Source organism: Poromitra crassiceps, assembly GCF_964638095.1.
Source record: "Poromitra crassiceps genome assembly, chromosome: 29".
Classification (NCBI taxonomy): domain Eukaryota; kingdom Metazoa; phylum Chordata; class Actinopteri; order Beryciformes; family Melamphaidae; genus Poromitra; species Poromitra crassiceps.
Genome location: NC_139641.1, coordinates 13093215 through 13110862, shown reverse-complemented (window position 1 = coordinate 13110862; position 17648 = coordinate 13093215). Strand labels below are relative to the sequence as shown.

General features: G+C 46.1%; 1 protein-coding gene across 2 annotated transcripts in view; it reads right to left on the bottom strand.

Annotated features, from left to right (window-relative positions):
* The window catches only part of LOC310800158 (arrestin red cell), an 80615-nt gene that overhangs the window by 44095 nt on the left and 18872 nt on the right, over nt 1–17648 (bottom strand). For both annotated transcript variants that reach the window (XM_083662744.1, XM_083662745.1), the window contains exons 5-6: nt 17501–17598; nt 16316–16414 (exon numbers count right to left, since the gene is read on the bottom strand). In XM_083662744.1, coding sequence (XP_083518870.1) covers nt 16316–16414; nt 17501–17598 — 197 coding nt within the window. The remainder of the gene's footprint in view (nt 1–16315; nt 16415–17500; nt 17599–17648) is intronic.

Here is a 17648-nt window from a genome sequence, read left to right as displayed (position 1 = left end):
CAGCTTTGGGAGCACTGGTATAGGTGTCTTTTAACACATTGAGTGCCAAGGACGTCTGTGGACGTCCTAAAAAAAAGTAACGAGGAGTGCCAAGGACGTCTGTGGACGTCCTAAAATCATAATTCATATTATTCCATAATTCTGCTGTTTAAGGTCGTACCTAGCCAGTGAGCATGAATCCCTTCAAGGGATCACACGGCGCCACCTTAAACATCGTCACAGGAGCTGCTCCACCCACCTCAGATCCTTTACTTTGTACAGGAGACAGCGGAGAAAGCCGTGGAAACCGATGCATGCTTTCTGCCAGAGCCGTATATATTGCTCTGTCTACAGCGGAGAGTGGGCTCGGCTGCATCCGCGCTCACAACTGAGCTCTTATGCTTCTATCTATCTCCACACGATTTCCTAGAAAGCCAGCATCCGAAGCCGAACGGCCAAGCCTTTTCGTTCAGTCGCGTTTGCCAGCGCGCATCATTTCCTTGATGGGCGCTGGGATCTGTCCGGGGCAAAAACGGAGTCGAAAAAACAAACTCTGTGCGTGTGGGGAGGAGCCCGCAGCTCAGAGGTGGAGAGGGGGGGGGGGGGGGGAGAGGGGTGTGTGGCACACAGGCTGCACAGAAACCACACCACACGCCACCACATCAGAAAACACCAGCCAGAGTCAGTGAATGTGCTCGAAATTAGAGTGCAAAAGGTATTCATAAAAGGGACTATATCTTGGAAAGTAAAAAAAAACGACAGAAAACCCTTGAAAGTGCACTTTTTTGAGAGGCTGTCATTTCATAATGGAACTGTCTAGAAACAAAATTTCTTCTTTGGAAGAAGCAGGAGTGTTCAATGTTTCATTAAAGTCCAGCCCCGTTAATATAGCCATAATAGAAAAAATTCTATAGCTGTTTTCAACTGAATGGAAGTGAATCTGGCACAGGCTCCAGACAATTTTACTGAAGCGCTGTGGCACTCAATGTGTTAAAATGAGTCACTAGACTATTTTTATTTTGTGTTTTCTTTTAATCTTTTTTTTGTATTATGTGTATTTGACTGTATTTTTGTATGGACCTTGAGTCTGCAATAAAGTCTATCTATCTATCTATCTATCTATGAGCTACTTGCATACAGTCAGTGTACTACAGTCAGTGTACTACAGTACATGCAGTAGAATGCAGCCGGTGACGTCCCAGTTTGGAGAAATGGAGACTGGCGGCGTCACGCAAGTAGAGCTGTCTGCTGAGTGTGAAGGAGGCCATGAGCAAGAACGTAAAAACACAACAGAAAGAAATACATAAAATGCTTCTATACTGCTCACCTGGCATAATCCAAGTCTCCACAAGCCCTGAGATGCCAAGTTGACATAAAAATACATCATTTACACCCTGTTTTTAGCTGACATCTTCGATGTAGCCAGGCGCAACTCCACTTGTTGTACTAGCAAACATTTCAGCTAAAAACAGGGCATAAATGACGTCTTTCCAAGTCACCTTGGTATCTCAGGGCTTGTGGAGACTTATATTATGCCAGGTGAGCAGTATAGAAGCATTTTTATGTATTTCTTTCTGTTGCTTTTTATGTTTTTTCTCATGGCCCCGGTTATTAGAGCTGGGTATTGGTTCAAATTTCAAGAAGCGATTCGATTCCGATTCACAAGGTTGTGAATCGATTCATTTCGATTCGATTCGATTCGATTCGATTCCGATTCGATCGATTTCAATATGTTTAAAAAGGTTTTTTGATCTGTACCCTGAATTACATGTCCAGTTATGTAACACAGGGGTTCCCAACCAGCCAAGTAGATACACGGGGGAAAAAAGTTGCAGAACTGTTGTCAATTTTAATGGTTTTAGTTACACATATATTTACTCAACAGGTGGTGACAAAGGGTAAATAACAGCCTTTTCATCTGTCAATAAAGACACTTTCTTATGCACAGTGATTTGATTTCAGCCTATATAATTTCTAAAAGTAGATATTAATGATCAAACATTTCCATTCATGTAGCCTACAGTATTTATGTTTTTGTTTCAACTACAAACATAAATAAACGTCAACTTGAAACTATGTTTCAACTACCACACACAGCATAATATTTTAGCCTGTTTATTAATTTTTAATTTTTTTTATTTTCTTTATAAAAAAAAATCGATCTCTGGACATATGAATCGATAATCGAGGATTAAAATTAAAATCGATTAAAAATCGGAGAATCGATTTTTTGAACCCAGCCCTACCGGTTATAGAATGGAATTTCACCACTCCTCATCCGCTATATGATAATTATAACAGCTTATATAAAACCAAATTAATTGAAACCAGGAGTCCAGGAAGTGTCTTATAAAAGTATATTTAAAACCATACATTCTCCTATAAACTGCATTATAGGAGTGACTAGGGGTGTCACGATATTTCGTCGCACGATATATCGCGATATCGAAACGTCACGATATGCGTATCGTCAGAAAAAAAATGATATCGTAAAAAAAAAAAAAAAAAATGTTTGCTCCTGAATAATAACAGAACAAATTTAGCAGAATCAACACGCATGAGTGAGGGGGTAGACTACTACTGGCATGGCAAAACAGCTCAAGGGGTACATAAGATTACATAAGTTTAGGGACCATTGAGCATGAGTTATTTAAGAAATAGATTGTATACAGTGTGACACATTCTATTGCAAGAGAAGCATTATCTTGCATGTTGTTTTATAGTTATTATAATAACAATTTCCAAAAACAGCATTTGTTTTGTATTTTGTGTATTTCAAATGAAAGACTATTTTTCCAGTATTTTCCCAGGGCTCCCTTGAAAAGAGGTTTCGATTTCAACGGGACTCACATGGTTAAATAAATGATCAATAAATACATAAAAATGATTTACTTATGTTAAAAAGAATATTGTTAAAATATCGTATCGTATCGTTATCGTGAACCCAATATCGTGTATCGTATCGTGAAATTAAATTTTTTTTTTTTTTTTTTTTATATTCAGCGATGACTGACAGTTTGGCTTTATACTGCAAAGGAAGGCAGAGAGAAACAGAGAGAGGAGGGGTGACAACTTGAAGCCTACAGGGCTCCTGTCTGTATCAGCAAGTGTTCCTGTCTCATGGCCATTGTCATGCTGAGCCCTCTGAAGGCCAGAGCAAAGGGGAGAAATCTCCTGCTTGATAAGCTAGTTATGTGTCTCTGCATAGTGCAAATATGCTTTGTCTTATTACTAATGACTCGTAGCATTAATTATGTCTATGCAATTATAGCTTATAATTTATTGATTAGGAAATGCCAATGGAACTTCAATTTTCTACCACAGCCCCCTTCACACTCAGCAGACAGCTCTACTTGCCCGATGCGGTCAGTCTCAATTTCTCCAAACTGGGACCTCACCGGCTGCATTCTACTGCATGTAGTACACTGACTGTATGCAAGTACCTCATAGGAGCCCACTTCAAAACAAACCAAACGATCACTTGAATGGTTAGAGTAGTCAGATTGTCAGAGGTGTTGCTCGTCCTGACCGCTCTGCTGCCGGTTTTAGTGTGCCACTGCTACCTCGGGCCGGTACTGCCCCGACCACTGCAGCGGATTGAGTAGCTGCTGTATGCCCTAGGGCCGGGCGATAAATGTCAGACTAATCGTTCGTTGTCTATTTAGTGGCTCATATCGCCTGGTAACTATACTAGAGCCGGACCGATACTGGATTTTTGAGGCCGATGCCGATATTAGGGAGTAAAAAAATACCGATATCGATATATCGGCCGATATATATATTTTTTTTTATCAAATTTTTACCCCCCATTAGTGCTAATTTTTTATTTATTCATCCTGATTGCTGCTCCACCCTCTGCCGATCTGGGGAGAGCCGAAAACTGGCTCCATGCTTCCTCCGAGACATGGGCAGTTAGCCAGCCGCTTCTTTTCACCTGACAGAGGAAGCTTCACAGGTAGGACATAGCACGTGGGAGGATCACGCTATTCCAACGAGTTCCCCTCCCTGTGAACAGGCGCCCTCCCTTAACGACCAGAGGAGGAACCACATTAGCAACCAGGATATTGCATGTTTTGGTGATGGGTTCCTATATGAAGGAAACCCCCGGGAGGAACGGGGAGAACATGCAAACTCCACACAGAAAGGCACTTTTGACGACCCCACCCGGGCGGTGGGCACTCGAGGACATGCGGACGGGCACGCATTCCTTCAGCGTTCACAGCGTCCCAGGTGGGAATCGAACCCGGGACCTTCGAGCTGTGTGGCGACAGTGCTTACCACTGCACCACCCCCCCCCCCTCTGCTCTCTTCCTACCTCTCTCCCTCTCCCTGCTCTCTCCTCCTTCACTTTCTCCCCTTCCCTCTGTCTCTCTCCATCATAAGATTGTTCAACCAAGTTATTATTATTATTACTGTCATTAATTTGGTATTGTTGTGTCAGCTAGATTTAGCTAGACATATTCTCTGTGAAGCCCTCTGAGACATGCTTGTGAATTAGGTCTATACAAATAAACTTGATGATAGACTTGTTTGCCATGAGTCGCATGCACTGTACTGATGACTGCACACAGCACATGTGCCTCATGGCAAACGAGGAAGTAACTTCAGTCATAAATGGGGTTTCCATCCAAATGTATCGCATAATTCAAGCAAATTTTGTGGAAATCCGCAAAATAAAATGTGAATTTATGCATGTTTCCATTCAGTTTTGTTTAGCGAGTTTTGGGAGTCGGCAGGTTGAGCAGTAGGTGGCGCTTCTCGTCAGGAGGAGGCGTAACGTGCCTGTATGCCTGACTCTCTATCAGCGGAGACCTGCTTTGATTGAGTCATCACCCGGTGATGGTGATGATCCCCGTCCTCATCGTCGTAAAGTCACCTTCAAAGCATGATGTTCGATTATAACGAACTAGTTGTGTGGCTTAGCCTTCCCAAATGTTGAGGGTCATTTTTTAGAATTTAATACCGGTACATAGAATTGGGAACGTTACATTCAATTTCATTCAGACTGCCTGGCACTAATCGCCGCCATTTCCCCCTGGAGTAGCATAAAGCGGAAGTGAAGTCACATCCGGTACGTCATCGTTAATTCGCAAAATCTGTTTCCATTGCAAAAGTTTGCATCTTCCTACTGTTGATACGCTGATAAATCCACCCCCTCCAAGCGTAAAAACTTTTATGCGATATTTCGACCTTTATTCGAATTTCTGGTGTTTCCATTCAAGTTTATATTCGCATTTTGGGTAAATGCGAATATCCAGAGGTGGATGGAAACCCCATTATACTCTGTTAGTTTGGTTACTCTTTGTTGGTTCTCGGTGTGTGGATCAGATCAGCTGGAGCTTGAAGGAGCGCAGAATTGAACACAAATGTTGAAATATTGAACGTGTTTCGCGTCCGAATCGCACGAAAACAGGGCACTGCACTCCGTCGGGTCCGCCTCAGCGCATAGCGCCACCTACTGGCAACACAAAAAGCAGCTTTATCTCGATAGCCGTTCATCTGATCGACTTCAAACCTGGGGAGTGCGCCGCTGGGAACCTGACATAGAACAGCGCCACCTACTGGCAACACAGAAAGTGGTTCCGAAGTTTGAAGTCGATCGGTTCTCGAGATACGCGAAGGACAGAGAGAGAGACAGAGAGACAGAGAGAGAGAAAGACAGACGATCCTCCAATTATAGTATAGATAAAATATCACAATACTTGGCATTCGATACGATATTGCCCACAAAATATTAAAAAAAAAAGTGATGCATCGATTTAAGATGCATCGAGATGCATCGATAATCGTAATCGAATCGAATCGAATCGAAGCCCTCTGAATCATAATCGAATCGAATCATGAGGCCAGTGAAGATTCACAGCCCTGTGTGTTTATGTTTGTGTGTGTGGTGTGTGTGTTTATGTTTGTGTGTGTGGTGTGTGTTTATGTTTGTGCGTGCAATGTGTGTGTGTGTGTGTGGTGTGTGTGTGTGTGTTTATGTTTGTGTATGGTGTGTCTGTTAAATGAACTCCGGGTCAGGTCAGGATTGCTTGCCCTGAGCCTGACCCAGGGGATATGTGAAGTTAACCCTTTCAGACATGAGGCATGTTGCTTTCACACATGTGGAGCACCTCCGGGTATGAAGTAGAGAGGGGGCGGGGGTGGGGGAGGAGCACCTCCGGGTATGAAGTAGAGAGGGGGCGGGGGTGGGGGAGGAGCACCTCCGGGTGTAAAGTAGAGAGGGGGTGGGGGTGGAGCACCTCCGGGTGTAAAGTAGAGAGGGGGCGGGGGTGGGGGAGGAGCACCTCCGGGTGTAAAGTAGAGAGGGGGTGGGGGTGGGGGAGGAGCACCTCCGGGTGTAAAGTAGAGAGGGGGCGGGGGTGGGGGAGGAGCACCTCCGGGTGTAAAGTAGAGAGGGGGTGGGGGTGGGGGAGGAGCACCTCCGGGTGTAAAGTAGAGAGGGGGCGGGGGTGGGGGAGGAGCACCTCCGGGTGTAAAGTAGAGAGGGGGCGGGGGTGGGGGAGGAGCACCTCCGGGTGTAAAGTAGAGAGGGGGCGGGGGTGGGGGGAGGAGCACCTCCGGGTGTAAAGTAGAGAGGGGGTGGGGGTGGGGGAGGAGCACCTCCGGGTGTAAAGTAGAGAGGGGGCGGGGGTGGGGGAGGAGCACCTCTGGGTGTAGAGTAGAGAGGGGGCGGGGGTGGGGGAGGAGCACCTCCGGGTGTAGAGTAGAGAGGGGGCGGGGGTGGGGGAGGAGCACCTCCGGGTGTAAAGTAGAGAGGGGGCGGGGGTGGGGGGAGGAGCACCTCCGGGTGTAAAGTAGAGAGGGGGCGGGGGTGGGGGGAGGAGCACCTCCGGGTGTAAAGTAGAGAGGGGGCGGGGGTGGGGGAGGAGCACCTCTGGGTGTAAAGTAGAGAGGGGGCGGGGGTGGGGGAGGAGCACCTCCGGGTGTAAAGTAGAGAGGGGGCGGGGGTGGGGGAGGAGCACCTCCGGGTGTAAAGTAGAGAGGGGGCGGGGGTGGGGGGAGGAGCACCTCCGGGTGTAAAGTAGAGAGGGGGCGGGGGTGGGGGGAGGAGCACCTCCGGGTGTAGAGTAGAGAGGGGGCGGGGGTGGGGGGAGGAGCACCTCCGGGTGTAAAGTAGAGAGGGGGCGGGGGTGGGGGGAGGAGCACCTCTGGGTGTAAAGTAGAGAGGGGGCGGGGGGGGGGAGGAGCACCTCTGGGTGTAAAGTAGAGAGGGGGCGGGGGTGGGGGGAGGAGCACCTCTGGGTGTAAAGTAGAGAGGGGGCGGGGGTGGGGGGAGGAGCACCTCCGGGTGTAAAGTAGAGAGGGGGCGGGGGTGGGGGGGAGGAGCACCTCCGGGTGTAAAGTAGAGAGGGGGCGGGGGTGGGGGGAGGAGCACCTCCGGGTGTAAAGTAGAGAGGGGGCGGGGGTGGGGGGGAGGAGCACCTCCGGGTGTAAAGTAGAGAGGGGGCGGGGGTGGGGGAGGAGCACCTCCGGGTGTAAAGTAGAGAGGGGGCGGGGGTGGGGGGAGGAGCACCTCCGGGTGTAAAGTAGAGAGGGGGCGGGGGTGGGGGGAGGAGCACCTCTGGGTGTAGAGTAGAGAGGGGGCGGGGGTGGGGGGAGGAGCACCTCCGGGTGTAAAGTAGAGAGGGGGCGGGGGTGGGGGGAGGAGCACCTCTGGGTGTAAAGTAGAGAGGGGGCGGGGGGGGGGAGGAGCACCTCTGGGTGTAAAGTAGAGAGGGGGCGGGGGTGGGGGGAGGAGCACCTCTGGGTGTAAAGTAGAGAGGGGGCGGGGGTGGGGGGAGGAGCACCTCCGGGTGTAAAGTAGAGAGGGGGCGGGGGTGGGGGGGAGGAGCACCTCCGGGTGTAAAGTAGAGAGGGGGCGGGGGTGGGGGGAGGAGCACCTCCGGGTGTAAAGTAGAGAGGGGGCGGGGGTGGGGGGGAGGAGCACCTCCGGGTGTAAAGTAGAGAGGGGGCGGGGGTGGGGGAGGAGCACCTCCGGGTGTAAAGTAGAGAGGGGGCGGGGGTGGGGGGAGGAGCACCTCCGGGTGTAAAGTAGAGAGGGGGCGGGGGTGGGGGGAGGAGCACCTCCGGGTGTAGAGTAGAGAGGGGGCGGGGGTGGGGGAGGAGCACCTCCGGGTGTAAAGTAGAGAGGGGGCGGGGTGGGGGAGGAGCACCTCCGGGTGTAAAGTAGAGAGGGGGCGGGGGTGGGGTGGAATTTTGAGCATGACCACACAATGGGGAGTTGTGAAAACTAACCACACAGCTGCACTTCACTGTCTGAGCTATAGCCTTAAGTGAATCGCATTGATATTCAACAAACTATCACGACATGCAGAGTCTGATAACAAGTTGCTAAAAATACATAATGGGCGATAACTGCCCGCTAACGTTCACGGCATATAAATCGTTTGCGCATAACATTTAGTAATTAATTAAACAACCCTACAACTCACGCCCAGTGCTGCAAAGAAAACTGGTCTTTTTATAAGGCTTTAGTGGGGTTTTATTCTGTAATGCAACCATCTGTTTCACAAATTCACTCTGTAGCTATAGTGTTCAGTCCTAAAATGCATCAATCCTGCTAGAAATATACAGAATAAAGGAAGCTAGACATTTTTACCTCCAAAATAAAAGCAATGTTTTATTACTTGGTAAACAAAAAATCAGAATGGTCGACTCACTACGGGTTAAAATTTACTTTTCGAAAGGAGCAGATATTCTTCCAGTTTATCTCTGTTCTGTATCTTTCGAAACACACACAAAAAAGATTAAACGTGCATTTACTTTATTTAATTCACATTATTGCGAAGGTTATACCTGGAAGTTTCCGTTTTATACTGACTAACTTGGCGCTGCTTGGAATTTGCGGTTCTGCACATGAATCTTCACAAACGCTGTGTAAACGATGAGGAAAATCTGCGATGTGCGATAACATTGTTCAATATAGCGATGACGATATGACTTGCGATAAATAAACGAATATTAAAGTATGCATATTAGCTATACAGTTCCTATGTCTTTCTGCTTTAATAATGCCAAGATAGACCCCAAACATAGCCTGTGCCCACTGAATAAAGAAATGAAACACACACTGACTCTAGCTGAAACTACACACAGCGTGTTTGGGCTTTGGCGGAGGAGCGGAGCGCACTGTTGTAAGGGAAAGGTATACGCTGGATTTACAACACAAGACAAAATGATCAGATGCTGAGCGGGAATGCATGACGCATGTAAATAAAACCACTTTTGTTAATCATTGCGTTTCAGGCAGTCTTTGCGATGTGTTTATTGCGCATGTTCATATTGCGATGACGATGAAAATACGATTAATTGTGCAGCCCTAGTAAAGGTTAAATCAAAGGCATGAACGCAACCAGATCCAGATATCCTACCTAGCGATGTCCAATACTGGGAAGCAGGACGACCCTCACGTCCAAAAATGCTCTATTTTAAAGGTGTGTGCTGCGCGAAGCTTCGCAGAAATAGATCAAAGCCATGAGAACGTTTCAATCCAGCAACACGTAGCCTGTTGGCCGACACACACGGAGCAGGTTCAAGCTTCATTTGGAAAAACTGAAACTGCACGTTTTTTTTCGCTCGCTCATTCACATCGACTATTTATATAACAATAATCTGTCACACTGGCTTTCTGTCTCTCTCCCTCTCCTCCTCCCACTCACTGAGCTGAGCTACAGTCCCGGATCTCGGGGGGAGGCGGACCGACTCGCCTCTGTGACTACCCCGCGGTCTAGTGTCAGGGGCGGAGGATCAGTGGAGGGTCTCGGGAGCTCGCATAGCACTCCAAATTGTGTTCATACATACACGCCACCTGGGGGCCCCTCCGCGTAACTGCAGAGTTCCAGGGCATGTCTGAAAGGGGCTCAAGTTTGCGTGTGTGTGTTTATGTTTGTGTGTCTCAAGTCAAGTCTATTTGTATAGCCCTAATTCACAAGCATGTCTCAGAGGGCGTCAGAGAAGATGTCTAGCTAAATCTAACTGACACAACAATAACAATTACAGTAATAATACTAATAATAACATGGTTGAACAATCTTATGGTAGAGAGAGACAGAGGGAAGGGGAGAAAGGGGGAGGAGAGAACAGGGAAAGGGAGGAGGTGCAGAGGGAGAGATGGAAGAAGAGGGGAAGAGGGAGAGAGGTAGGAAGAGAGCAGGGGAAGGGGAGAGCAGAACAGACAGAACATACTGGGGGTGGGGGGGGGGAATCGATACACCATAGTATCGCAATATTTTGCCTGACGATATTGTATCGATATTTGGACGCCAAGTTTCGATATAAAAAAATTATAATAATACAAAGAAATTGCAGGCCATGCCATGCCAGGCCACCGGGCATCTGCCCGAAGCGCCCGATGTTGCAGTGGCGTATTGAGTCCAGAGAAGCTTAATAATGTAGCCTACATGTGGGGCAAAAACTAAACTAAACAAAAAAACACTGCATGTTTTACTTCCGGTGAGGTCAAGGAAAAGGTAGGAAAAGGAGTTAGACAATATATCGAAATATCGCAATATTCAATATATCGCAATATTCAATATATCGCAATATCGGCGATATCGCAATATCGCAATACTATCGTATCGTGACTCAAGTATCGTTTTAGTATCGTATCGTGGGCATCTGGTGATTCCCACCCGTAGAACATACTGGGGCCGGGCGATACGGTCATGAGTAATCACAGGGGACAGTAAAATATAGCAATCGAGTTATGTATTATAGTTACCGGGCGATATGAGCCACTGAATAGACGGTAAACAATGAGTTTGACATATCGCCCAGCCCTATAGGAAATACAGCAGCTTCTCAATCCGCCTGGCCATCGGCACTGCAGTGGCCAGGTGTTTCATACCTGCACACAGGCGTTTGAGAGTGACATACATGGTCACCTATGCTCGCTCATGGTGTAAAAAAGGGTCGAAAGATGACCAGACCTGATACTGGTACGACTGTAAAGGAATTCAAGCGATTCAGGATATAAGGGGCTAGGGGTGGGGGAAAAAATCGATACACCACAGTATCGCGATATTTTGCCTGACGATATTGTATCGATATTGCCCAAAAAAAAAAGAAAAAAAAAAAAAAGATTTGCAGGACACCGGGCTACTATAAACTTTAGTTCCAAGGCCAGCAGTAAACAAACGGTAGCATATTTTCATTTTGTTTTAACAGTAACAGTTTTGTCATAACAGTCATTTACAAATTCCCCAGTTACTGAATGGGCTGCACAAGATGTTTTGTGCAAGTGAAGTGAAGTTGCATTGTTCAAAAACTACCTAAGTACAGTTAGTCCACACACACATCCAGTTAAGGTGGACTGTAAGTAGACTGTAACAAACAGTTCAGTTTGTCAGGTGCATGCAACTATGACATGACTTTATGAAAGTTGTTGGTCTGTCTACTTGACAATGTTGCTGCAATAAAATGGTTGAAGTCAGATGTACAGACTGAAAAATTGTTCTTATATAAACCAGATGTTGACAAAGTTTTCCTTTGGGGACATCAATTGCAGTTGAAAAAGTAAGAAATCGCAATATATCGAGATATCGCAATATTCAATATATCGCAATATCGATATATCGCAATATCGAAAATATCGCAGTATCGCAATACTATCGTATCGTGACTCAAGTATCGTTTCAGTATCGTATCGTGGGCATCTGGTGATTCCCACCCCTAGGGCTCACGGTGAGAGATTGACGATGGCCGGTGCGCCGTGTATTAGAAGGCGCAGACCGGCGACACCTGTGACTTTCCATAGACACATTTCCACATATCTCCAGACAACCACTGTGTTTCTCAAGCATGCACCTGTTCTACTTCCTCTTTTACCCCGCTTATATAAAACACATTGATGACTTTGCATTACCTTGTGTCTGAATGTGCCTTCTAAATGCTCAGTCATGTTACCACTAGGGATGGGCATTTCTAGCAAAAACACTATTCGAAATTCGCTGGCCAAAGTCGACTTTTAATCGAAATTCAAAAAAAAAAAAAAAAATGTAAAAAAAAAAAAAAAAAAAAAATTGTGAGTGAAATGTTGCATTGTCTCCCCTGATTCTAAGTCTACGGCTTTATTAATTAATATAAAAAGCTTCTGCTGTGGACTTTTAGCTCAAACAAGCATTTCACCACTGAAGTAAAGAACATGTTACATGACATTGACATTTTCGAAAATAAAAAACAGTTTTGACAATCATGAGGTTCATTAAATATTTAGTAGGCTCAGGTCTGAGTGCCAAAGGGGTGCCAAAGTCACCCCCTCTCCCTCTTCATGGGATTTCATCCGCCATTCATTTTTCCATAAACCTTGCTTAAAATGCTTATAAAAATTGTTTTACTTGCTCAAACCAAGCGATTCGACTATACTTAGAATCAGGGGAGACAATGCAACATTTCACTTAAAAAAAAAAAAAAAAAAAAATTAACATTTTTTTCCCCCCGAATTTCGAATTTCAATAATAAAAGTCGACCTTGATAATAACAACGATTATTCGAAAATTCGAAATTCGATGCCCATCCCTAGTTACCACAAATCACAACAGATATAATTGATTACTGATTATTGATCATCGACACCTCACATAGCCTACCATCTTACCCATGGTCATAAGCCTTATAATTACTGAATTATAACATCATAATGCAATAACCTCTAACTTCTTCTTTTCTTCATGCCATTCGGCTACTGCTCTCTGAGCAGCACCAAGCCATGGTGTCCCGGATGACATCACTCCTCCGCTGAATGTGCACGTTGGCTTGTAGGATATGTGACCCTAAGTCACCGTGGGGTTCGAGGCAGGGGTGTTGTCTACGTGCTACGCAGGTATACGCCGTATACACACTGCGAAATGACTCAGATTTGCGTATGCGCACTGGGAAATGCGCTGTGATACGTATCGTTTTCAATTTCCATTCATAAAATTCACCCTGTGCGCTCTGTGTGTTACCCTACGTTCACACACAGCACCCAAGCCTTGCCTTTATGCCTACCCCACACTACAGGATAATTTGCAAGATTATGGCCAAGATTCCCCCCTCCCGATTTTCTCGGGGGTGCTCCCGATTTGAAGCGCGTCGGGCAGATAATCTTCCCAAATGATCCTGTAGTGTGTGGGGTTCAAAGATTCACAATCGGGAAGACTGCCTCTTCCCGATTGTGAATCGGGCATATCTAACATGTTAGATATTTACAACCCGACAGGCGATTGCATCTTGAGCAGAGAGCCAGTAGTAGCTGCGTTTCCATTACAGTTTTTCGCAAAATAATCTGGTCCGCGTCCGCTCGCAGCCCCACACAGAAACAAAGAACGAGGAAATTGTCATCGAGGTGAAATACCCGTGCGTCTTTGAACGGGACGGAAAACTAAATGCTATACTGCAAAGCATGTAGCCTACAACAAGCGCTTAGGTCTCAGCTTCCCGCATCGGCGAGTGTCCGCACGGAAAAGTGAGTCAAATCAGCAGACGCGCCCCTCCACAAGACACCTGTGCAGACGGTTTTCGCCTGGCCGTGCACAGTAGGCCTACACCCCGAATGGACGCGGCTGTCCGCGCAAATATTAGTTAAACAAATCCTTTCAGTGCAAATGCATTATAAAAACAAAAAATAAAATTTGTTTAGAAAACGAAATGACACTACTACACCCGGTGCGCACACTGAATAGGCATTTTAAAAGTTAACGTCGAGCCCTGCTTCCAAGGTGAATCTTCATCATAATCTTCTTGTGTGTGGGGTTGCGTTTGAACAGACGCGATTGTGTTTGTGTCCCAAGATTGAAATGTTAAAAAATCGGCTCTCTCTGTCCTGTAGTGTGTGGGCTCTCAAGATTTTTATAATCTTCAAGGATTTGAAAATCCTGTAGTGTGGGGTAGGCATTACCCACGCTTTTAAATAGGCGTCCTTTTTAGTCAATGAGGCTGTGTACACAGGGCGCCTCAACGTGAACCTTCCGTGTACCCACGCCTCGCCTGAGCTGCGCCGATTTTTACGTGAGTTCTATTTTCAAGCCGACTAGGCGCGTGAGCCGTGAAGGCAGACTTTTTCTGTCAAGCCAGGAAAGAAAAACGCGACAATATCCGTGGGAAATGGCAAAGTCAACTGAATTTCAAAATAAAATGGTGTTACAGCGTTGAGTACGGTAGTCTCTTAGAACAGACGAGTTGGCTTCCGCAATTTTCAAATGCTTCCGCCATACCGTCTGTACTTCGTGGGGGAGAATCACGCACCAACCGGAATGGGAAGTAGAAAGGCGGGTTTTCCGCTCATTAGTCCAATCAGAATCGCAGAAAGGCGGGTCTTCCGCTCATTAGTCCAATCAAAATCCAATATGCCGCATTTTTCAGAGTCACAGTATACCCTCTGAAAAAAGGTAGACTACACCACTGGTTCGAGGGGATGTGGGCGCACGTACCCATTTCGACACAGGCTAAACGAGCAACAGCACACACAAGCTGACTAATCTAGCAATTATACGGAACTAACTAGCACACGAGGAATCTAACTGATCTACCGCCTAGTCTGCCCTGTCCTACTCTACTCTACTCTAATCTAATCTTAGCCTGAACCGCACAACCTGTCTGGACTAACTGACAATGGTCCAGACTTCATGTTTAGAAGTGGCCTCCCCAGGGGGCTCAAACAGTTTGAGGGGAGGCTCAGCGAGCTATTTATTTGAGTTATTTCAGCGTGTGCGTGTGTGGTGTGTAAGTTTATGTTTGTGTGTGTGTGTGTGTGTGTGTGTGGGGGGGGGGGGGGTGGTGTGTGTGTGTTTATGTTTGTAGTGTGTGTGTGTGTGTGTGTGTGTGTGTGTGTGTGTGTGTGTTTATGTTTGTGTGGGTGTGTGTGTGCAGTGTGTGCAGTGTGCTTATGCTTGTACTACTGCTGCTACTTCTTATAACGTTGCTTTTTAGTTTTCACGTTTCTAATTATATACTTATATATTATCTTTTATATATAGTACATAGCATGTATTATATCTATATATGTATATATCTAAACTGCTGCCACATTCTTTGCACTTTAAAGTCGAGGTGAACCCGTTCGTCACGTGCATCTGAGTCCGTTTCAGACTGAAAACAAATTGAGAGGCGGACCATATACGGTGTCGATGATTTGATTTGACAATTCTGAGGACTGGCTTTGGCATTGGCCAATCCTGGCGTGTTCTACCCCCAAATCGGGTGGGATTCAGCGTGTTGTCGTGCTACGCGAGTGGGATCCGCGGAGTACCAGGCAGCCACCGGCTTCGTGCGGAGCGAGCGGACAATCCGATGCATGGGTGCTGCCCGCCCGCCTGGAATCTCCGAGAGACGACCCCTGACAGCTAGGGAGGCTGTCAGGCTCGGAGGCGCGCGCCATTATCGTTATAAATGTAAATAATATTCCTGGAATGCGCGTTTTAACGAGCCAGTTACATTTCTTTGCATTCTTAGAGATTATAGTTTTTGTTTTTTGTTCATGTTTCTAACAATTGGCCAAGTTAGTAGTTAGTTTATGGGATAGGAATTCTGCCAGATGACAGGCACTAGGCGCCATTTTCGACTTCATTTGGAAGAGAAAATTATCCTGAAATGAAGATTTGATTGACAGCTGCATGTCGTGATATGATTGGTTGAAATGGGGTAGAAATTTGATAGTACTAGGTGACGTCAGCAAACTGTACATTACTGTTATCAATGAAATCTTGAAAAATGAACTTTTGATGTGAAAAAGTGTGAAAAACTAAAGAAATTAGATTGTTGTGATTTTGTTTGCATACATTATTAAATAGGTGCACTGCATACCCAGGTATTTGAACTAAAAGAAAAGAAAAGTCATTTTTGGGTTCAGCTCGACTTTAAATGTCTCCCTTGCTCTTACATCAGGTACTATGTTGTTTTTATGGCGTTTCTATGTTGTTTTTATACTGTTCTCCTTTTAGTACTGATAGCTGATTTTATTATATCCTAGGTATTGAATTGAATTGAATTGAATTGAATTTTTTATTTGTCTCGAACAGAAATTTAAAAAAACCCACATTCATTTACAAAACAACATATTATATGTCCGAGAAGGTAGAGTTGATATATCCACCAGGACATTGAGTTCGTATTTCGTTCCCTTCCATGTCTCATGTTTTGGAATGACAATAAATATCCTTGAACCTTGAACCTTGTGTGTGCGGGGTGTGTGTGTGTGTGTGTGTGTGTGTGTGTGTGTGTGTGTGTGTGTGTGTGTGTGTGTTTATGTGTGTGTGTGCGGGGTGTGTGTGTGTGTGTGTTTATGTTTGTGTGTGCGGGGTGTGTGTGTGTGTGTGTGTGTGTGTGTGTGTGTGTGTGCGGGGTGTGTGCGACTCACAGTGAAGTAGAAGGGGTGTGCATGCTGGCCAAGTTTCTTCAGCAGTCTCTCCTGCAGCCGACTGTTGGGTTTACGCTCCTCTGGCACTGGAGGAAACGCCTGAGAGAGAGAGAGGGAGAGAGAGAGGGAGGGAGGGAGGGAGAGAGACACACACACACACAGAGAGAGAGAGAGAGAGAGAGAGAGAAACAGAGAGGTAGAGAGAGACAGAGGGAGGGAGGAGAGAGAGGGAGGGAGAGAGACAGAGAGAGATAGAAAGATAAACAGATAGGGAGGGAGGAGAGAGGAGTTCAAAGGTCAAAACTGTGAACTGTAGTACTCCACGGATCGCTGTTTGGGACAGAAAGTACACTTAAAAGCCAAGGAAGATAAATGGCAGCAACGATTCATGACAGTCACCTTTTTGATCCCAAATAGTCAAATTCACTTAAGTGAATGATTCCTCAGTGTTTTGTGTCTGCCTGGTATCTGTCACTCAACATAATTCTCCATGAGTTTAAATCCCTGTAATGTTTAGTGACACAGCTCAACAATAAATGCACTTTATTATCAAGTCATCCTCCTTGTGATCACTTTGTTGAATATACCACAGAGTGAACAAAGATTTTAACGCAAATATAAATTCATTCCCGCAAACCACACGTCAAATAATCTAAACTATCCCTTTAATGTCAGTAGGTTGACGGTTTTCTGTCTGTCTGTCTGTATGTCTGTCTGTCTGTCTGTCTGTCTGTCTGTGTGTCTGTCTGTCTGTCTGTCTGTCTGTCTGCCTGGCTGTGTGTCTGTCTGTCTGTGTGTCTGTCTGTCTGTCTGTCTGTCTGCCTGCCTGTGTGTCTGTCTGTCTGTCTGTCTGTCTGTCTGTGTGTCTGTCTGTCTGTCTGTGTGTCTGTCTGTCTGTCTGTCTGTCTGTCTGTGTGTGTGTGTGTGTGTCTGTCTGTGTGTCTGTCTGTCTGTCTGTCTGTCTGTCTGTCTGTCTGTCTGTCTGTCTGTCTGTCTGCATGCTGCTCTGCACCAGCCTCACCAAGTCAGGGTTTGAGGGTTTTGGAGGGGAGCTGTACATGGAGGGTTAAGGGCGTTTTGGAGGTAACACACATTTTGGAGGTGTACATACTTGAGCAATAAAGCAGATTCTGATTCTGAGGTGAGGGCTTTTGGAGGTTTAAGGGTTGTTTGGAGGTGAGGTACCTGGAAGGTGGAGATGTATAGATCCTTCCTGAAGGACAGACCCAGGACGTCCAGGTCTTCGCGGCCGTACCGAAACGCACAGGTCAACGTGACGAAGACTGCGGGAGGAAGAGCAGACTCCCTCAGTCAAATCAGAATCACATTATTT